Raw genomic sequence first — 21,652 nt, 5'->3', positions numbered from 1 at the left:
AGCCCGGCAGCCTCGGTCATTCCCGAAAGCCGCTGTGTTCCCTGCGGGGGGCCCTCGCAGCTCCATCCCCCGCCTCCCGTCAGCTGGGCAGAGCCTCTCATTTGTGGGTGAGAGTAATTAGGGGTCCACCCCAGCTACTATTTTGGGAAGGCGGCCGGCTGAGGACGTCGTGGAGGGGGTGATCCCGGGCAACAGCAACACCCTCAGGGTCGCTCAGGGAGAGAAATTGCAGGGCGCGGTCCTCGCTCCCTTGTTCCTGCCACGAACTCAAAAATAGGCTGAAAGAGGAAAGGGCCGGATGCTAGGGTTGTGGCCGCTGCAGAATGCAGGTTAGGGTGCAAGGTGGAGCGTGGGGCGGGGCCTGTGTGGCGCCTCCCGTGGTGTCGGACCCGAGCTCCCGGGGCTCTGAGGTGTCCCCGGGGAGGGACCCAGAGGCCAGCGGTCCAGTGCCTTAGGCACATACAGGGAAACTGAGGCTCGCCATTTAATCCTCGCAGACACCCCGGGAAGTTGGTGCTGTTATTATCCCCACAGATGAGGAACCTGAGGCTCAGAGAGGCTAAACGGCCGTGAAGTTGGGAGGGGCCGGGCAGGGATTTGAACGTGGATCTGTGCCCGTCTCATGAAGCCTGGCCAGTGGCCTCGACTGGAAGTTGGGAGTGGTTGGCTCTCACCTGGCTGAGCTCCCGGACTCCGGGATTCCAGATGTTTCCCCACATATTTCAGCCGAGACACGAGACACAACACGGTGCTTCCTCTTCCCACTCCCTGAGTCTTTTAGCCTCGTGTTTACAGTGGAGGGGAAGCCAGCCGGCCTCCTGGGGCCTGGCTCCCAGCTCTGGGGAAAGCAGCAATTTGTGTGTCTGTTGTCTCCAAGGAGGTAATAGAGGTGGCCTGAGCACGATGCTCACAAACAGCTAGCTGTCCCGGGAAAGGAAGGAGACAGGAAGGAAGGGCTCCTGATGCTTTTCATGTCACCAGAGGTCTTCTGGGATGGCGGGGACATCGCGAAGCTAAGGCAGCTCCTTGTCCTTCTTTCGGGGGCCTGCTGACTTCAGACGATTGCCTCGATTTCTCCCCTCTAATTTGTCCTCACCCCCATCTATCAGGCCAGGCTGGGCAGTATGGTGAAGAGGGGGAGCCTGGGCTCTGTGACCTTGGGCAGTTTATTTAGCTCCTCTGGGCTTCAGTCTTCCTATCTTTAAAAGGGGTGCAGCAGGTCCTTCTTTGTCTGCGGAGTAAGTGAACTTAAGCCTGTATCCCCGGCGTGCCCTGCACGAGAAGGTATTTAGTTAAATTGTAATCCACAGGGACCACATCACATGCTGATTGTTACTGGTTCTTTTTATTCATTTTCCTGCCTTGTCTTAGAACAGAGGTCAGAAGACTTTTTCTGTAAAGGCCCAGATAGTAAATACTTTAGATTTTGTGGACCATACAGTCTCTTGCAATTATTTAATTCTGTCATTGTGGCCCCAAAGCATCCCCAGACAAACTGTAAATAAATGGGTGTGGCTGTGTCCCAATAAAACTATTTATAAAAAGCAGGAGTGGGCCACATTTGGCCCACAGGGACTGAGTGTGTTAGTCCCTGGTCTAAAGGGTTTCACTGTGGTCTCTTTCTGCTTATCAGTGAGGGTGAGTTCCTTTTCATACAATTGCTGCCTGCTTAGATTTTCCCATATGTTAATTGCCCATTCATATCCTTTGCCCTTTTATCTATGAGTTTCCCAGCTTTCTCTGGTTGATTTGTTGGAGTTTCCTATATATTCTAGGTATTTATTCTTTGTTGGTTTTAGACAGTACAATTAGTTTTGAATCTGCGGCCTGCCTATGGCCTTCCTACTGAATGGAAGTCCTTAATTTTATCATAGTGCTTTTTGGGGGGTCTTGTATATGAACTCCTTTTCTGCTCTAGGACAGAGATATTCTACTGCATTTTGTTTGGTGAGCTTTAGCTTTTCTGTTCCTATTTAGGTCTTTAATCCAAGAGGAGTTTATTGTTATATATGGTATGAGGTAGGGATCTGGTTTTATTTTTTTTTCCCATGAGTCAGTTTTCCCTGTACCATCTGTGGAATACTCCACGTGATCGTTCAGCATCCATCACATGCTGAGTTCCCGTAAACACAGTGTCCTCTTATGTGATTGCTGTTCTCTTCTGCTGGCTTTTAATCTGCTTCTGCTGTGGTTCCACACAGGTTTTGTTACCATGGCTTTGTAATATGCCTTTATAGCAGGTGGGGCGAGTTCAGATTTTTCAAGGGAAGTCAGAAAGCCAGGCTTTTATGTTGAATATCCTAATATGTTAGTATTGGCACAGGATTTTACTTAATAGAGCACCGTGCTGGCCAAACCAAACTTGTCCAGGGGCTGGTTCCGGCCCGTGGCTGCCAGTTGGCAGATGCTCCTGAAAGCTTCCCGTGTGAGCCTGACCTTGTGCTTGCATGTCTGTGGGTTCCCAGTGCTGGAGAAGAGCGAGTTCAAGGATGAGTCCCAGTACTTCCGTTTCCACGCAGACGAGGAGATGGAGGGAACCAGCAGCAAGAACAAACAGCTTCGCAGCGACTTCAAGCTGGTGGAGAACATTCTGGCCAAGCGCCTGCTGGTAGGAGCAGAGATGTGCTGCTGCATCTTCCTTCCCAGACCCGTCTGCAGCCCCGGGAACTGGGCAACCTTCAGATTATGGCTGGAGAAGTTGAGGTCAACTTGGAATACCCAAGAGTATGGGGGATTCTAGGTGGTGGCTGGCAACACTGCCCAGAGGCCAGGTTGCTTTACTGGACAGACTACCCTCTTGACAGATGAGATTGGGCTTGCTGGGCTCCTTTTCTTTTCCTTCCCATCTCCCCTTGTCTGCCCCACACCCCAGCCTAGCCTTGTGCAGGGAGGAGGGCCTCCTGGGTCCTGCAGGAGTCCTCCTTCACACGAAAACCTTGTATCTTCTGGGCTGTCACCCTGTCCTTGTTCAGTTGCCGTAAATAGCCTTGCAGTTAAGGTAGAACATTTACCAGCCTGTTCAGATATTTTACTAGCCCAGCCCACCAAATCCTGCTTCTCTCCCACTGGTGAGCAGCGGCCTCCATCTTAAGACCTGGCCCACAGCAGGCAACCAGGAGAGAGGCTTGGAGAGGTTAGGTCTCCTGTCATTGCCAGAGTTGAGGCCGAAGTTCACCTGATGAGAAGGCAGCTCCATTAACTTCTTTCCTGTAGTACTTATGGGGGCTGCTGTTCCAATTCCCATTTATTGCACAACAAAGCCCTCCAGTGCTCCCCATCACACTTAGGATAAATCCAGTCTCTCACCATGGCCTTCAAGACTCATCATGCCTCTCCAGCTTCTCATTATGCCTCTCCAGCTTCATCTCCTGTGCTCTCCCCTTCCTCATCCCACCCACCCCAGCCACTCCAGCCACCCTGATCTTCTTTCTCATCCTCCAGTACCTTGGAGCCTGACTCAGGGCCTTTGCACATGCTGTGCCCTCCGCCTGAAGCACTTTTCTCCACCCTTTATAAACTTCTGTTCCTCACTTCATTCAGGTCTCAGCTCAGATATCCCCTTCTCTGGCCCCACTGCCACACCACTTCCTGTCCCTTTAAGTCATTTGTTTTAATTCAAACTACATACACTCCCTGCACCACATTCTATAGTTCTTTATTTGTTTGTAGTCTGTCTCCCCCAGTAGATAGTCAGCTGCACGAGGGCAGGAACCGTCTGTCTTGTTCGGTGCTGTTTCTGGAACAGTAAAGTCCCTGGCCCATATAATAGGCAGCAGCTCAGCACATATTTATTGAACGAATAAACGCATTTCCCTGTATCCTCACCACCACTGACGCCCCCGAACCCACCAACCTGCCTGTCATCCTGTGATGGGGAGGGACGGCTCCTCCCTAAACTCCCTTCCTGTCCCCAAGTTCTTGGTGGCTGGATACCTTTGGATCTATTTTATTCATTAAGTCAGTAAGTTGTTATTGAGCACCTACTGTATGCCAGCAGATGGGGAGACAGTGGTACATAAATAAGGAGGCTCTGTCCTCAGGTTGGGGAGAGGAAGGTGAGACAGGCAATGAAAAGTAAACAAATACGTGTGGTCAGCAGCAGGCTGAATCACGAGCCCAGTGGCGGGTCTTCACGTGACAGGTACATATTGAGCATCTTCTGCGTCCTGGGTGCTGCTAGCGTTTAAATCCATCCTGCCTCACCCCACCCCCCAATCTGTACCCTGAGTAGATCTGGGGCGTGAAGAGCTGGCAGGATCACGGTTCTCACCATGGGGGCCAAGGTGGGGTTGGCCTCAGGCCCCCCTCCCTGCCTCACCATCTCTCCTGCCTCGGACCCTCAGATCCTGCCCCAGGAGGACGACTATGGCTTCGACATCGAGGAGAAGAACAAGGCCGTGGTGGTGAAGTCGGTCCAGAGGGGCTCGCTGGCGGAGGTGAGGCCGCTCAGAGGGGCCACCCTGGCTCGGGCTGGGTGCGGATGGGAAAGTGGGGCATCTCTCCTCGTTTCTTGAGGCAGGCTAGCTCAGAAAGCCCTGGGATGTCAGTGGTCCCTCCTTGTTCATTGCCCTGGTGGGGAAACTGAGGGTGGGGTGGTCTTGTCTGCAGAATCCATGGCTTGGGGCTGCCCTCCCAGCATGTGCCACCAGCTCCCCCTGCTGGCCGTACGGGGTGGTGCATGAAAACGACCCGAGGGTCTGAATCAGCTCCGATTATGGAAAAAATATCCGGGGTTGCTGTGACATGGATACAAGGTCTGGAGGAGGACAGCCAAGGATTCAGCCCCGGGTCCTCTCAGCTGTTCCCAGGGGGTGTGCAGGTGGGTGGGAGAGAGGCACCTGCCGCTTCGTCCAGGTGCTCTGGTTGCTTCCTCGTAGCGATTAGCAATGTGTACGGCTGCAAGTAGCCACATGCTGGCCTCACAGTGGCAGGAACCGTGGGGCTTCATTTTTCTAATAACATAAGCAGTGAGAAGGAGGTGGTTGTGCCTTGGTTCGGGGTCGATGTCTCTTTGACTTTCCTGGCCAAGCCCTCGTGGTCACAAGGTGGCCGCCCCAGGTCCATGCCTCGTGTCCTCTCACAGCTGGGTGGGAAGCACGGGCGGACTGACAGCTCCTCCTCAGGGGAAAAACGTCTTTCCCGTTAGCGCCCCCTGTAGGCCTCCCTCCATAGCTCGTTGGCCAGAACGGGTCTCCCCAGCGCCCTAGCTGCTTACCACAGAGGGGAGCGGGGTTGCCCGGGGGGCCTCCCGCTGGTTGTACTTGGTGCCTGGTGCTGGCTCTGCGCTGCCTGAATGCATTCAAGACCAATGAGAAACTAACAGAGTTAGAATATGTCAAAGGAAAACAAAAGGTACACTATAGGAAGGTTTTTGCAGTTGTTAGAATAAAGTAATAAAGGATCTGTAAAAAAAAGAAAAAAGGCTCCTTAGTGAGGAGGAGAAGGGAGGGGAGGGGCCAGTTACCTGGTGTGCTTGTCTCCCGCTCCACCCCCGCCCAGATGGCCGGCCTGCAGGTAGGGAGGAAGATCTACTCCGTCAACGAGGACCTGGTGTTCCTGCGGCCCTTCGCAGAGGTGGAGTCCATCCTCAGCCAGTCCTTCTGTTCCCGCCGCCCGCTGCGTCTCCTGGTAGCCACCAAGGCCAAAGAGTGAGTGTCCCCCCCGGGTGGGGTGTCTGGTGACCTTCCTCTCAGGCTTAGGAGTTGCCCGAGTCCTAGAGGTGTTGGTGGGGGCCCCAAGCCGTCCCGATTCCCCGTGGTTCGGGTTCCTTCTGCAGGCACGTGACACAGTGCTGCTGCCTTTGTTCAGTTGACAGATGTTTGAGCGCCTGCTGTGTGCCCACTGGTGTTTCAGGCTCTGAGGATGCAGCCCCGTCTGGATAGATTCACTTCTACCCTCATAGATCTCAGTCTGTTTGGAGGGTAGAGCAGGAGACAGACAAAAAACAAAGCAGAAAAGTAAGAGACATACATACTGAGCCAGGTAGTTCAGGTAGTCGTGAGTGTGGACCAATAGATAAAGCTGGGACAGGAGATGGGCTGTGGGGAGGGGTGGTGGTCAGGGAGATGCCACTGAGAACTGAGGTGAAGACCTGAAGGAGGTGAGGGAGCGAGTCAAGGGGACTTCTGGAGGAGGAGGGTTCCAGGCAGAGGAAACAGCGAGTGCAAAGGTCCTGGGGTGGAACTGTGGCTGGTGTGTGTGAAGAACAATGAGGAAGCTGATGGGGCTGGAAGAGAGTGAATGAGAAAGAGGGGTGGGCAGTGAGGTCAGCCAGGCCCTATAGGGCCTGTGCCCACGGTAAGGAGCGTGGAGCTACTGGAAGGTTCTGAGCAGAGGGGCGGCATGATCTGATGTAGGTTCTGGCCGAATCTCTCTGGCTGCAGGTGGAGACTAGATTGTCAGGGGCAGAGGTGGAAGCAGGGGGAGTGGTAAGGAGGCTGGTGGCCCAGCCCCGCGTGGCAATGGTGGGGTGGTGAGAAGTGGTCGGGTACCAGATATAGGTACAGGGAGAAGCATTTTCTATTTTATAACCTGTGGATTTGGTTTTCACTTCTCCCTTCTATTTAAGGCAGATGCTCCCGGTTTTCTATTGATGAGAGTAATGGAAAGTTTTAAATAGGATTATTTCAGTAAAAAGACGTGTCAATTTAGGGAAAATGATTGATAGTTTGGTTGGTATGTAGAAGTGGCAGAAATCACCAAGGTGGAACGTTCCTGCTTCAAGTTCCAGAAATACCTGGGGTTTGAGAACAGGCTCTCAAGACGGCTTTATCTGGCGGGTGGGAACGATCCAAGGCCCAATGTAGGGGGCATGCCCTTGGTAGGGAAGCCCCTGGATTAATGACACCTGCTGTATGACCCTGGGAAGGTGTTGCCCACTCTGCCCTGGTGACCCACCACAGAATGGCCAACACCTGGGTTTTCAAATCATGCTCTCTGGGGGACACATGGGCATTTTTCTAGAGTCAGCACCAAGATGTTCTGGGTCACTCGTCACTCTCCCAAATCTGTGATTATTGAATAAAATGTTCACTGGCCAAGGTGCTGGTCTGGCTGGCATGAGGCCTCCTCTCACCAAGAGAATGATGGAGAAAGGGGTAGGGGGGTGAGTGGGAATTTCTGTGCATGGACCGAATCTCCAAGGGTGGGCCAGCTGGTTCTGATCAATCAAAGATCCTGCTGCCGTGGGCTTTGGTTAGACGAGGTTTCTCTATACATTTGGACAGCACGGTGCTACTGCTATGTGGGGTTTGATTTCCCAAAAGCCTGGGGGGCAGGGGCTCCCAGGGTGACCCCCTGGGCTGTCGGGAGTGGTACTGCTTTACCTTATGGCTGCTTTTGCTTGGTGCAGGATCATCAAAGTCCCCGATCGTCCAGAGGCTCTGTGCTTCCAGATCCGTGGAGCTGCCCCGCCGTACGTCTATGCTGTGGGGAGAGGTGAGCGGGAGCCTAAGAGGTGGAGAGGGGAGCTTTGGGAGATGGGTCTGTGTGTGTGTGGAAGGAGTTCAGAGGCCCCCAAACCATTACCTCCAGGCCTGTGCTTCTTAGTGCACCATTAGCACTTACCTTCTTTGCTTGAAGCCAAGGCTTGCAAACACTTATGGAGGGGGGTCAGGCAGTTACAAATGGACAACTAAAATGAAGGCACTAGGGAGTGGTGAGGACTATGGCAAAGTGAGAAAAATACATGTTCACTCGATAAGGGGCAGTTTTTCTTCAGCTGAAGCTCATTATTGCCAGGCAGGAATGTGGACCTCCTCCTGCCAGATTTGATTTTTTTAAAGAAACCAGAAATAGAAATTTGGCCACACTTCCATGGCCAGATAGATCCAGGCCATAGGCCAGCAGTTTGAGACCTCTGATTTCTTATTGCCTTCTCCTTGTGTGCTGTTTAAGAGGTTACTCTGTCCAGGAGATGAAACCAAATTGACCTGAGATACGGGATTCCCAGCCCTCTTTGCATCTGAGGGCCCCGTTTTTAAAGTTTAAACATTCATTGCCCACTCTGTGGTCATAGTTGTACTTTTAATATGTATTGATCGAAAATGCACGTCACGATAGAAAGCTCCTGAGAATTTGTTAATATCTTAAAGTAGGTTTTAATGTTATTTATCCCTAAAGCAGTGTTTCTCAGCTGGGGGCAGTTTCACTCTCCAGAGACATCTGACAATGTCTGGAGACATCTTTGATGGTTATAACTTGGGGTGCGGGTGCTACTGGCATCTCATGGGTAGAGACCAGGGATGCTGCTGAACATCCTACAGTGCCCAGGACAGTCCCCACAGCAGAGAATTATGCAGCCTGGAATGTCAGTAGTGTTGAGGTGAGAAACCCTGCCTTAGAGCAGAATAGGTGTTTATAGGCAAAAATAGTAAGACAGCTGATATTTCTTGAGTCCTTACTAAGAGCCAGGCACGGGGCTAAATGTTTAACATGTTTCAACTCACCGAATCTCTCAAGAACCCTATGAGTAGATATTATTAGTGTCTTCATTTTACAGATGAGGCAGCCAAGGCACAGAGAGGTTATGGAACTTGCCTGAGGTCAAACAGTTGGTCAATGACAGAGCCAGAATTTGAACCCAGGCTCCTGGGGTCCAGGCCTGTACTTGTCCCCATCACACCATGCAGGCCTGATTTTTTTCCTGTGTACAAAGCTTGACATTCATTTGCATTTCTAGACCCTTCATATTAACCACACAAAACCCTGGGGTCCAAGCCCTGCAGTTTGGGAGTTGTGGTATAGCTGAGAAAACATGCCCTTAGAGTCTGGTAGACCTGGGTTCGAAACCTGCCTTATCCTAGGCACGTGACCTTGAGAGAGTCACTTTGCCTCTCTGAGCCTCCGTCTCCCTGTCTGCAAAATGGGGCTGATCCTGGCCCCAGTATCGTGGGTTGTAGTGGGACTTTAAAGGAGATGAAGCTCTAGAGTGAAGCGTTTCTGGATTCAAGTCCATCCTCCCTTGCTGCGTGACCTTGGACTAGCTGCTACTTCTCTGAACCTCAGTCTCTTCTTCTGCAAAATGGGAACGCCAGTCCCTGTCCTGCCCATTGGCATGGGGTGGAGAGTGGCTGCAGGGTACGGGGGATGGAGGTGGCGTTTCGGGGAGTTGGGGTGGTGGGTGGGACGGGGGACAGGTTCATCCGGTTACTTGCTCTTGCCTGGCACTGCCCCGGGCTCTCTTCGCCTGGCATCCAGCCTCGAGCCCTCTTGTCCCCCTTAGGCTCTGAGGCTGTGGCCGCAGGCCTCTGTGCTGGCCAGTGCATCCTGAAGGTCAATGGCAACAACGTGATGAACGATGGAGCCTCAGAGGTCCTGGAGCACTTCCAGGCTTTCCGGAGCCACCGAGAAGAGGCCCTGGTGAGCCACCCGGCAGCTAAGGGGATCAGGGAAGCCCTGCTCATTGGGGTAGGGGCTGAGGACCACGTTCCCTTCTCTGGGGAAAAGCCTGAAGGCACCACAGTGTTTTGGGTGGGGTGGGGCTGCCTACCTGGCAGGGCTGAGCTGGGCTTGGGCTCTAGGACCTCTCTGCTTCCTAAACCTCATGGCCTCAGTTTTCACAACTGTGAAATGGGTGTGGTAAGACCCTCTTTTCTTACCACATGGGCACGTTGGGCAAATAGTCACGTCAGCGGTAAAAAATTGATGTTATACTTGGGTTGGGGACCAGAGTTTTGTGGAGGGTGATCCTAATTCATTGGTTCATTTAATAAGTGTTTATTGAGCACCTGCTGTGTGCCTGGCATGTTTCGAGGCCCTGGGGCCACGGGAGAGACAAGGTTTCTGCTCCCATGGAGCTGATGTACATTTCCTAAGGCTCCTCCTTCCTGGCTTCTGTGTGGAGCATAGACTATAGACAGTGAGGGCTGAGTGTGACTGCAGGTCCCTCAGGAAGGTTCCAGAGTGAAGTCTGGGAGGGCTCTGTGAAGGTGGTGTTGCCGACAGGCTAAAAGCCTGAGCTTGGAATTAGGGAACAGTGTGCACCTCGGCCCCTTCCCTTCCTCCCTGGGCTCCTGGCGTCGTGGCCGCCCCTCTTACTCTGCTCCCTGCACAGGGCCTGTACCAGTGGGTCTACCACACCCACGAGGATGCCCAGGAGGCCCGGGAGGCCCCCAGCGAGGACCCTAGTGGCGAGGGGGCCCGAGAGGAAGACCAGTCCAACTCAGGTAACAGGACAGGTGGGCCGTGTGACGGAGGTGCCAGCAGGGACTGGATCCTCCTCTGTGTGCACAGTCCTCCCGATCCCATCCAGTCCATCTCGACGCCATGGGTTCTGTGTTAGTCTCTGACTGCTGCTGTAACAAAGTACCGCAAACCTGGTGGTTTAAAACAACACACATTGGGGGCTTCCCTGGTGGCGCAGTGGTTGAGAGTCCGCCTGCCGATGCAGGGGAAACGGGTTCGTGCCCCAGTCCGGGAAGATCCCAGATGCCGTGGAGCGGCTGGGCCCGTGAGCCATGGCCGCTGAGCCTGCGCGTCCGGAGCCTGTGCTCCGCAACGGGAGAGGCCACAACAGTGAGAGGCCCGTGTACCGCAAAACAAAACAACCCACACATTTATTATGTTACAGTTCTGGAGGTCAGGAGTCCGAAGTGAGACTCACCAGGCTATAATCAAGGTGTCAGCAGGGCTGCATTCCTTTCTGTGGCTCTATGGGAGAATCCATTCACTTGCCTGTTTCAGGTTCTAGAAGCTTGGCTCATGGCCCCCTTCCTCCATCTTCAGAGCCAGCAGTGTTGGCCTGCGTCCTTCTCACACTGCCATCTCCCTAATTCTAACTCTGCTGATTCCATCTTCCCCATTTAAGAACCCTTGTGATTACACTGGGTTCACCTGGATCATCTGGAATAATCTTACTGTAAAGTCACCTGATTAGCAGCCCTATTTCTAGCTGCAACCCCAATTCCTCCTTGCCGGGTAACATAGCGTAGCACAGGGCCCAGGGATGGGATGTGGGTATTTTTTTAGGGGTTGTTATTCTTTTTCTTTTAATATTTTGTTGCAGTGTTTTGTTTTATAAATTTATTTATTTTATTTTTGGCTGCATTGGGCCTTCGTTGCTGCCCGCAGGCTTTCTCTAGTTGCGGCGAGCGGGGGCTACTCTTTGTTGCGGTGCACAGGCTTCTCATTGTGGTGGCTTCTCTTGTTGCGGAGCACGGACTCTAGGCACGCGGGCTTCAGTAGTTGTGGCTCGTGGACTCTAGAGTGCAGGATCAGTAGTTGTGGCGCACGGACTTAGTTGCTCCACAGCATGTGGGATCTTCCTGGACCAGGGCTCGAACCCATGTCCCCTGCATTGGCAGGCAGATTCTTAACAACTGCGCCACCAGGGAAGCCCCAGGGGCTGTTATTCTGTCCACTATCAGCTCCCATGTTTTTCTGTCTGCCCAGCCTTAACCCTGGACCCCCAGACCTGTCATTCTACCTGACATCCCCGGATGTCTAACAGGCATCATGGCCAAAATTGAACTCCTGACCTTCCTCTGAAGCCTGTTCCTCCCCTCAGGGTCCCCTCTCCATTCTTCCAGATTTGCAGGCCCCAAGCTCAGAGTTCTCCCTGACTGTTCTTTCTCCTGTATCCTGCCACCTTGCTTCCAGCATCCAGGCTCATTGCCTGTACCTTCCCCTTGCAACCAGAATCACCACCTCCATCATTGCCTGGTCCGAGCCACCATCATTTCTCACCAGGACTATTGTAGTAGCCTGCTCACTCTTCTCCCTGCCCTGCCTTACCTCTCCTCCTGTAGGCTAGTCTCAAAAAGTAGAACAGAACCTTCCAGTGGCTTCCACCCTATGCATATGCAGGGCAAAGACCAAGTCCTTATCATGGTCTTCCAGGCCCAGCCTTGCTCCCCAGCCTCACCTCTCATCACTTTCCCACTTGCCCTCGCTGCTTCATCCTCTCCAGCCTCTTGTTCTTAAATACCAAATGGACTCCTGCCCCAGGGCCTTTGCACTTGCAGTTCCCTCCGCCTGGAATGCTCTCCCCCTGAGTACTTCTTACCTCATGCTCCTCACCTCACTCAGCTCTCTGCTCAAATGTCACCTCCTCAGAGAGGCCACCTTGAGTGCTGTAATTAAATAAGCCCTTTCTGTCCCTCAGTGTCTCCTTATTCTGTTTTATTTTTCTTCACCATGTGTATTAGTTGACATATATCATACAGTTATTTATTGCTTTTCTCTGTTTTCCCCACTAGCGTAAGCTCCCCGAGGGCAGGGATTTTGTTTGTTTTATTCCTTGCTGTATGCTCCGAGCCTTGAACTGTGTCTGGCGCATAGTAGATGCTGAGTGAATACTTGTAGTTTGAATAATAACCCCTCCTCTCCGGTTGCTTCTCTGGACTCTGCCCTGTACTTCTGCTGGGCTGGCGGTGGGGGCAGACGCCATGGGTAGACCAGGGGCTTTGGGTGCCTCTGTGTCCAACAGCTCTGGGCTCCTGGCTGGTGACTTCGGGGTCAAAAAAGAACCAGGGTTTATGGGGTTGGCTGGGGAGCTGTCCCGCACTGCTGAAACACCCACAGCCTGGCAGAGGGGTCCTAAAGGGGACAGGCTGATGGGGAGGGGGGAGAGGCCAGCTGGCAGGTGTGAGCTAGTTTGTGCCCCTCTGAGAGGAAAGGGCTGTGGGCCTCCTTCCCCAACATGTGGGCGACCCCTGATGATGACTGTAAACCACACTGAGAGGAGTTGGCAGTTTCTACTCTTCTGTTCAACAAGTAGAAGCACCTACTATATGCCAGGTTCTGTTCTAGGAGCTGGGGAGACACGAGTGAGCAAGGCAGACAGGGTCCCTGCCCTCAGGACACTGATGTGAGGGGAGCCAGACAGTGAACAAAAGAACAAAAAAACTGACAAGTGGTGACACAGTATGAGGGGGAGGGGAGAAAGAGTGATGGGGTGTGTGTTGAGAGGTCCTCTTTTGAGCAGGTGGGGAGGAAAGCAGTTCACTCCAATAGTGTCTACTTTCTCCTTAGATACATCGCTACCTAGCTGTGTGGCTCTGAGGAGTCACAGCCTCTCTGGGCCCATATTAATCAGGACTGAAACTGAGCTACATGAAAACATTGGCTCAGCAAACTAAAAAGTCTGAGTAGGGTCAGCAAGCTTCAGGTCTGGCTCAATCCAGCACTTTATATAGTGAGGAGGCTCTTTCTTTTTCTCCAGTTCTCAGCTCTGGTCCCTCTGTGTTGGTTTCCCTCTTACATGCTGTTTTTCCCACCTGGTGGCTCTAGTAACTTGGAATCCAGTTGAAAAAGAGAATGTCTCTTTCTCTTTGTAGATCCAACAAAAGTGCCAGACTTTACTCTCATTGACTCAGCTTGGGTCACATGCTCACTCCTGAACCAATCACTATGAATAGAGGAAATCAAACATGCTGATTGGCCAGGCCTTTGCCTCTGGGGGAGGGTGTAGTTGGTGGGGGTCCCTTTTCTGAGCCACATAGACTGAGAAAGGGGCTCAAGGGTAGATTCCTAGAAGGACAATCTTCTAGAACAAGAGGTGAACGATAGCAGGCTGGCAAAAATGAACAGAGCTGCAGCACTTTAGTCCCCCCATCCGTCCAACACAAGCCATCTGCGGTGCTGGGTCAGGAGGCTGGCTTGGTGTGGGGTGGTGCCCCCTCCTCAGGGTTGCCTGTCCCTCTGGCTTCCAGCCTTCCCCCTGCTGTCCCTGGGTCCCCAGCTGAGCCTGCACGAGGACAGCCCTGTGGTCAGCCTGACGGTGGACAACGTGCACCTGGAGCATGGCGTGGTGTACGAGTATGTGAGCACAGCAGGCATCAAGTGCCACGTGCTGGAGAAGATCGTGGAGCCCCGTGGCTGCTTCGGCCTCACTGCCAAGGTCTTGCTGGGTGCTGCCCTGCCCTGGGAGGTGGGGCAGCCTGATTCCCATGTCCTCAGAGTTAGCCTGGAGCCCTGCATCCTACCTAGTTCCTCCCCCTCCACTCGGTAGCTGTGGGGCTTAGGAGACTGACTTGTTATCTCTTAGCCTCAGTTTACTCATCTGCTAAATGGGCCAGTAATAGAGCTGACCTCACACACATATTATGAGGCATATAGTAGTCACCCCAGATAAACCCATTAAGACCCTCCCAGGTGCACAGCGAGTGCTCAGTAGCTGTTAATATTTCTGCAGATCCTTGAGGCCTTTGCCACCGATGACAGTGTCTTTGTGCAGAACTGTGGGCGGCTTATGGCCCTGAGCAACAACATAAGGACCATGTCCCACTATGAGTTCCACAACATCTGTGACACCAAGCTGGAGAGCATCGGCCAGAGGATCGCCTTATACCAGGAGGTGCCTGCACCCTACAGGGTCTCAACTCGGGGTATTTTGGTTGTAAATGTCAAAACCCAACCCAACTTAGCTTAAACAAACAGGAGAATTTATTGGTTTATATTACTGAAGCATCCAGAGGTGAGCTTCAGGCATGGTTGTATCCAGGCACTCAAACAAATATCACACTATTATAAGAACAGGGCCTCTCTCTTTTTCTTGACTTTATTTTTCTGTATTGGCTTTGCTCTCAGGCAGTTCCTTTTCATGTGGTGACAAAATGGCCCCCAATGGCTCTAGCCTTAGCAACCCCAGTAGAAAAGGAACTCGAAGAGAGCTTTTGTTGACTTGGCTTGGGTCCCTTGCCTAGGCCTGTACCAGTCTCTTCAAGGATGGGGAGGTAGCCTTACCTGAACGTCACGGACTGTGGGTCAGGGCGAGATGTTCCTCAAGGACAGCTCAGGTGCAGCTAAAATGGAGAAGTGAACGTGGGTAGGTACTTGGAGGCCTCACGTTTCTCCAGGCCTTCCCTGAAATCTGGGTCCAGTAAAAGGCACTGCAGGGGAATTTACTTTTCCATTTGGAACTATTGACATTTTGTCCAATTTTGGATTGTCTGACCTAGGCCAGGATAAAGTGGGTGCTGGTGGTGGGCCAGAATTTCCAGACCCCTGGATCACGACTCCATGTCCCCTACCTTTCTCAGTTTGCAGCTCAGCTAAAGAGCAGGGTCAGCCCGCCCTTCAAACAAGCACCCCTGGAACCCCATCCACTGTGTGGCCTGGACTTTTGCCCCACCAATTGCCACGTCAACCTCATGGAAGTGTCCTACCCCAAGACTACTCCCTCGGTTGGCCGGTCCTTCAGCATCCGCTTTGGTCGCAAACCCTCCCTCATCGGCCTTGACCCAGAGCAAGGTAACTGTGTGTGTCTGTCAAAAACTGTGTCCAGATCTCACACTACAGATACTTAAACAGAAGCATGTCTGAAGGCCAGCAGTCCAGAGCTGGAATGATAGCTCCACGGTCATCAGGGATCCAGGCTCCTTCTATCTTTCTGTGCCACCATCTCTAGATGTTGCTTTTATCCTGAAGGATGCCTCATGGTGTATAGAGTGGCTGCTGGAGGACCAGCCATCATGTCTACATTCCAGGCAGGAAAAAGATCACAGTAGTTAAAAGCATATTAGCACCAAACTGGAACTTTCTTATTGAAGTAATTCAATGTATTAAAAGAATATTTAAAAGAGAAATATTTCTCATTCATTGGGATCCTTAAAATGAGTTTGTAGACCTCTGTCTAAGGGGCTTGTGGGTGTCTGGGGGCTGTTTCCAAGTGAACTCTCCCTCCCTCCACTGTAGGTCACCTGAACCCCATGTCCTATACCCAACACTGCATCACCACCATGGCTGCCCCATCCTGGAAGTGCCTACCTGCTGCGGATGGGGACCCCCAAAGCCAGGGTCCCAACGACAGCAGCTTTGGGTCAGCCAATGGAACCCTTGGCCAGGAGGACCGGGGTTTGAGCTTCCTACTCAAGCAGGAGGACCGTGAGATCCAGGATGCCTACCTGCAGCTCTTTACCAGACTGGATGTGGCCCTGAAGGAGATGAAGCAATATGTTACCCAGATCAACAGGTGAGCCCTGGGCCCAGGAGGGAATGGCCCAAGTGTCAGGGTCAGGATTTCTCAACATCAGCGGCATCAACATTTTGGGTAGGATCATTCTTCGGAGTTGGGTGCCGTCCTGTACATTATAGGCTATTAGGTGGCATCCCTGGCTTCTACCCACTAGATGCCAGTAGCACCCCCTTCCCCCTTCCCCAGTTGTGACAATCACAGATGTCTTCAGACATTGTCAAATGCCCTCTGGGGGGCAACATCACCCCTGATTGAGAACCACTGATCTAATGAAAGCATGGATGTAGGCAGCATCATCAGTAGAGGCTAAAACTATTTGTTGAGAGGTTTGGGGGGAACTTTATCATTTTAATGTTGCAGAACGAGAGACGGCTAGACGTGGTGTCCCTCTTGGTGCGAAGCAGCAGGACACACACACCGCACCACCTACAAAGTGTGCTTGCCAACACAAGTCACGCCGTTCTCTGATCAGAGTTCTAGGTCTCACTACTCAGCTAGAGGACTGGGTTATAAGGAGGATGAAATGCCACCTCAGGGACGCAGTTGGCTAAATTCAGAGGGTGGGTGATTCTAGATGACAAATGACCCAGTTTCTTTTTTTTTTTTTTTTTTTTTGCGGTACGCGGGCCTCTCACTGCTGTGGCCTCTCCCGTTGTGGAGCACAGGCCCCAGATGCGCAGGCTCAGCGGCCATGGCTCACGGGCCCAGCCGCTCCGCGGTATGTGGGATCCTCCCAGACCGGGGCACGAACCCGCGTCCCCTGCATCGGCAGGCAGACTCCCAACCACTGCGCCACTAGGGAAGCCCGACCCGGTTTCTTTAACAAATAAATGATTGGAGGGGAAGCAGGTACAGGAAGGGGGAGGAGGAATTCTTAGGGAAGAAACTTGAGAGACACATCAACCAAATACAGTGTCTGGACCTGGTTCGGGTTCTGTTTCTAACATGCCATCTGTGAGAAGACACTTTGGGGAGCATCAGGGATCCCGTGGACTGGGAACTAGATGGTATTATGGAATGATTGATTTTGTTAGGTGTGGTAATAGTGACTGGTTACGTTTACAACAGTGTTTCTCAGCCTCAGTACTGTTGACATTTTGGGCCCCATAATTCTTTGCTGTGGGGCACTCAGTGGCATTCCTGGCCTCTACTCCTTGGATGCCAGTAGCTAGCCCACCCCTCCCTGCCCTGCTTCAGCTGTGACAACTAAAAATGTCTCTGGACGTTGCGAAATGTTTGCGCCTGAGGAAACTTGCTAATTGCTAACCGTTTCCTGGGGTGGGGGAGTGGGGGACAGAAAGCACCCTCAGTTGAGAACCGTTGCTTTAAAAATAAATCCTTATGTGCTAGAGACACATATGGAAGTGTTTATAGGGGAAATTATATGATATCTTAGGTTTGTTTTAAACACTCCAGAAAAAGAAGAAGCAACAGGAAAGATGGAGGAAAGAAAAGTGGATCCTGAGTTGCCACTGTTGAAGCTGGCAGCTGGTTACCTGGGGTCCATCATACTCCTCCCTCGCCTTTTGTGTATGATAGAAATTGTCAATGAGAATACGAAAAATAATGTAGGGTCTGGAGGCAGGAGGCCTGGGTTTGATCCTGGCCCTGCCACTTATTAGCTGTGTGACCTTAGGCAAGTCACTTAACCTCTCTGAGCTTTGATGGTCTCACCTGTTAAAATGGGGCTAATCATAATACTGACCTCATTGAGATGTAGTAGGATTATATCAGCCAGGGTTTACTGATCACTTACAAGGCACCAGACACTCTTCTAAGCACTTTACATATTTTAACTCCCTTAATCTTTACAGCAGCTTAGGACATAGATAGTGATATTACTCCAGATGAGGAAATTTAGTCTCAGAGAGGTTTAATAATTAGCTTTACGTCTCTGAACTAGGAAATGGTAGCATCAGGATTTGAACCTGGGGTCTGTCTGTCTTAAAAACCTATAGTCTTAACAATTATACTCTATGCCAGGGATTGACACACTAGGGCCTATGGGCCAAGTCCAGCCCACTGCTTTTTTTAAAAAAAATAAAGGTTTATTGGAACACAGCCATGCCCATTTCTTTACATGTTGTCTATGGTGCTGTCACAGTACAGCACCAGAACTGAGTGTATAGTTGTAACTGAAACCATATGACCCTTATAGACCACGTTTCCCAGTTGCCTTCTTTTCTCTGGAGCCTGTGTGTAGCTTGGCTGTGAAATAAAGAGTATCCATATGTCATGCCCCCTACAGGAGGGACAGTGTATTCACATCTGCAGAGTTGCTGGTGGGATTTTCTTATTAATTAATTAATTAAGTAATTAATTAATTATTTTTGGCTGCGTTGGGTCTTTGTTGCTGCACGCGGGCTTTCTCTAGTTGCGGCGAGCGGGGGCTACTCTTCGTTGTGGTGCTCAGGCTTCTCATTGTGGTGGCTTCTCTTGTTACAGAGCACGGGCTCTAGGCGTGTGGGCTTCAGTAGTCGTGGCATAAGGGCTCAGTGGTTGTGGCTCGCAGGCTCTAGAGCGCAGGCTCAGTAGTTGTGGCGCACGGGCTTAGTTGCTCCGCGGCATGTGGGATATTCCCGGACCAGGGATCGAACCCACGTCCCCTGCATTGGCAGGCGGATTCTTAACCACTGCACTACCAGGGAAGTCCTGCTGGTGGGATTTTCAGGGAAGGGACACAGAGCATTTGATGGCTCCCTCTGCTTAGGATCAAAGGTGAGGCCTGAGGTCAGAGCCTTGCCTGGGGCCTCCATGGAGGCAAGTGGAGCCACGGGCCTCTGCCTTTAAGTTCAAAGTCTTTGCTCCTGCAGGCTGCTGTCCACCATCACGGAGCCCACCTCGGGTGGGTCCTGCGATCCGCCCTCGGCCGAGGAGGCCTCATCCCCCCAGCTGGTCAGCGAAGAGAGCGAGATGGACAGGACCGACCACGGGGGCAGCAAGAAAGTGTGCTTCAAGGTGTCTGAGGAGGATCAGGAAGACTCGGGTCATGACACCATGAGCTACCGGGACTCCTACAGGTGGGGGAAAGCTGGGGGGTCTCGTGGAGTTTGGTGTGAATGGCCGGTGGCACAGTTGAGGCCCCCGCCGTGGGAAGGTCAGAATCAGAGGACATTTCCCAGGAAGCAGTGGGACGGGGCGCTGTTGCCTAGCCATGTGGTTCTGGGGGGTTAGGCCAAGCCCCACAGCATGCCCCGGATGCCCCCTTCGGCTGCCCTGCCCCTGCGCTAATGTTGCAGGGCCCGTACCCTGGTGGACACCACCCATCCTTTCTGCCTTGGTTCCACTCCGCACACGTCGATGGAATGTGGTCCAAGGAAAAGTCAAGATCTGCAGTGTGTTTTAAAATCAACCTTAAGACCTCTGGTTTCTGCAACAAACACTATTTTAACTTGATCCAGGGAGTAAGACCATTTTTTTCCCTGCTGACTCAGAGGATCTGAATTGTTTTCTCCTGGTTAAGTTAATTATTGACAAGATCAGTGAAGTTTTAATTAGTGGGTTAAATAGACTAAAACCCCAATTTCCTGTAATAAACCATAGAGTGAGTGAATGGAATTCCTTACCACAAGCACCAGAGCCTCCAGTGAAAGGTTATATAACATCTGACCATTGTGGTTAAAGTAGAATCTTGGAGGGGCACTTCAGTTGTTTGTGGGCAAAATACAGAACTGATAGAATTTGGCAAGAAAGGCTTTGGGCCCCATCCTCCCAGCTTTTATATCCTTTCAGTCTTCAAGGGACCGGATTGGTCGGTGTTTCTTGGTGTCTGTATTACGAGATGGTCTGGCTGACTGGGTACCGTGTGTTCTTGGGGCCTCTTGTCCACAGACCAAGATCTCTCCATCTCTCTGGGTTTCCATTCTGACATTTTTGGGTCCTCCGATTTTTCCTTTAATTGTCAGAAAGGTGGAGGAAAGAATTTCAGGGTTGTGGTTTTTCATTCCCCTTACCTTCTGAGCTCCTGGGTTACAAGCCAAGCAAACACAGTCCTTGTTCTTAGGAGGTGTCTAGCCAGGCTGGGGAGACAAAACATGCACCCATGTGGCCAAGTGTGGCGAATGCAGGTGTGTCCAGGGACAAGGCTGTCCCACGAAGACAGTGACAGGAGTTACACCCAAACGAAAATGATTCATTGTCCACCTACCACTTCTGTACTGAGGCCTGGAAATGTTTCCCCAGCGTCAGACCTAGAAAATGCACCAGGACAACCCTGCCCGTCTATGGCTCTGGCGGTTGGCCCATGGTGCCTTCTCTGGGCCAGTCGTCCACCCAAGGGTTTTGTCTACCCTCCAGAAAGTGGGTTCTGGGTGCTGGGACCAGAGGCTGTGAGTGGGAGGGTGACTCATGCCTTCGTCTCTGCTGCTTTGCAGTGAGTGTAACAGTAATCGCGACTCCGTCCTGTCCTACACCAGCGTGAGAAGTAACAGCTCCTACCTGGGCAGCGACGAGATGGGGTCTGGTGAGTGCACAGGCTCGTGCTCCAGGAGAGGGGTCCCCCAGCGCGGTTCTGTTTTGTTTATTTTTATTTTGTTATGCTTTACTCCATATTATATTGTCTTCTATTACTTTGCATGGTGTGGTAGTGGTTTTCCTTCAGTCCTTTAGCAAACATTTATTGTGCGTCGGTTACGTGCTGGGACCACAGCAGTGAATGAAAAGACAGAGATCCCGGCCCTCACGTTCTCCGTGAATGCCACGGACACGGGACAAATAAAAACATACACGATGCAGTTACATGTTGTGGTGAGGGCTCCAACATTACTAAAATAGGGCGACCTGATGGTTTCCGTGAATGACGCGTGCTCAAACCAAAAATTCAAATGACACAGGAAAGTTCCAAAGAAGTACATGAAAATAAGTCAGAATCTCAGCCTCTCCCCCGGAAATGACTATTGATTATATTTGGGGATTGCTGGTGAATGTGTATTTCTGCACAGATGTGGAGAAATGTGGGTGGACGGCTGGAGGGACAGACAGACATAAATAAGATTTTATAAACTAGATTCTATGGTACTTGGAACTTTTACTGAAAGACTGAAATTTGTTTTGATTTTAGTTTTATTGATTCCAGCCTTTAAAAATTTTATTTTGTGAATAGGACAGACAGCCACATGGTTCATAATTCAAAAGGCATGAGAGGGTGGGTGGTGACAGACCTCCCTCCCACCCTTGTTACCCGGCCTCCCGGTTCCCAAGCTCCCGCTGTCACTACTGCCGTATGTGTCCTTCCAGAGGTAGTATCTGTGCATAAAAATTTAATTTTAATTATACTTCAGTTTAACAGAAGTAAAAGAAGTTCAAGTAAAGTCAGAGATATTTCTGAACTTTAGATAAATATTTCATCACTTAAGATATTCAGCTGCAAAAACTATCCCTGGGGAGGTTTTAGGAAGGCACTTACATGTGGCAGCTGATTTAAATGAAATGGCTGGCGGACGAATCAGGAGACTGGGATCCAGTTCCTTATCTCTGGCTTTCTGTCTCCTCGACTGCAGAGTGAGAACTAATAACACTGACTTACAATTGTGTAATGTTTTAGTTCCTGTCGCCCATTTTGCAGATGAAGAAACAGAGGTGCAGAGAGGTCAAGTGATTTGTGCAGTGTCACACAGCCAGGACCTGGGTCTGTCAGACTCCAAGTCCACTGTGGGTTTTGGAGCTCTGTAGCTACACTGCTTTCTTGAGAAAGAGGCTGGGAAGGTGTGAGATGGGGCAGGAATAGTTGATGACTGT

General features: G+C 51.5%; 1 protein-coding gene across 1 annotated transcript in view; it reads left to right on the top strand.

The window, feature by feature from the left end:
* PREX1 (phosphatidylinositol-3,4,5-trisphosphate dependent Rac exchange factor 1) overlaps positions 1-21,652 on the top strand; it is a gene marked incomplete at both ends in the record, with an annotated part of 192,336 nt that overhangs the window by 154,753 nt on the left and 15,931 nt on the right. Inside the window, 12 exons of the mRNA XM_079720103.1 lie at positions 2,466-2,608; positions 4,344-4,436; positions 5,500-5,648; positions 7,352-7,437; positions 9,224-9,360; positions 10,055-10,166; positions 13,653-13,840; positions 14,135-14,296; positions 14,982-15,192; positions 15,637-15,913; positions 18,730-18,936; positions 20,290-20,378. Of these exons, the coding sequence (XP_079576229.1) occupies positions 2,466-2,608; positions 4,344-4,436; positions 5,500-5,648; positions 7,352-7,437; positions 9,224-9,360; positions 10,055-10,166; positions 13,653-13,840; positions 14,135-14,296; positions 14,982-15,192; positions 15,637-15,913; positions 18,730-18,936; positions 20,290-20,378 (1,854 nt within the window). The remainder of the gene's footprint in view (positions 1-2,465; positions 2,609-4,343; positions 4,437-5,499; positions 5,649-7,351; positions 7,438-9,223; positions 9,361-10,054; positions 10,167-13,652; positions 13,841-14,134; positions 14,297-14,981; positions 15,193-15,636; positions 15,914-18,729; positions 18,937-20,289; positions 20,379-21,652) is intronic.

The sequence above is a fragment of the Hyperoodon ampullatus genome, assembly GCF_949752795.1.
Source record: "Hyperoodon ampullatus genome assembly, chromosome: 14".
Taxonomy (NCBI): domain Eukaryota; kingdom Metazoa; phylum Chordata; class Mammalia; order Artiodactyla; family Ziphiidae; genus Hyperoodon; species Hyperoodon ampullatus.
Note: the sequence above shows the minus strand (reverse complement) of the source record. Positions and strands in the feature narration are given on the sequence as shown.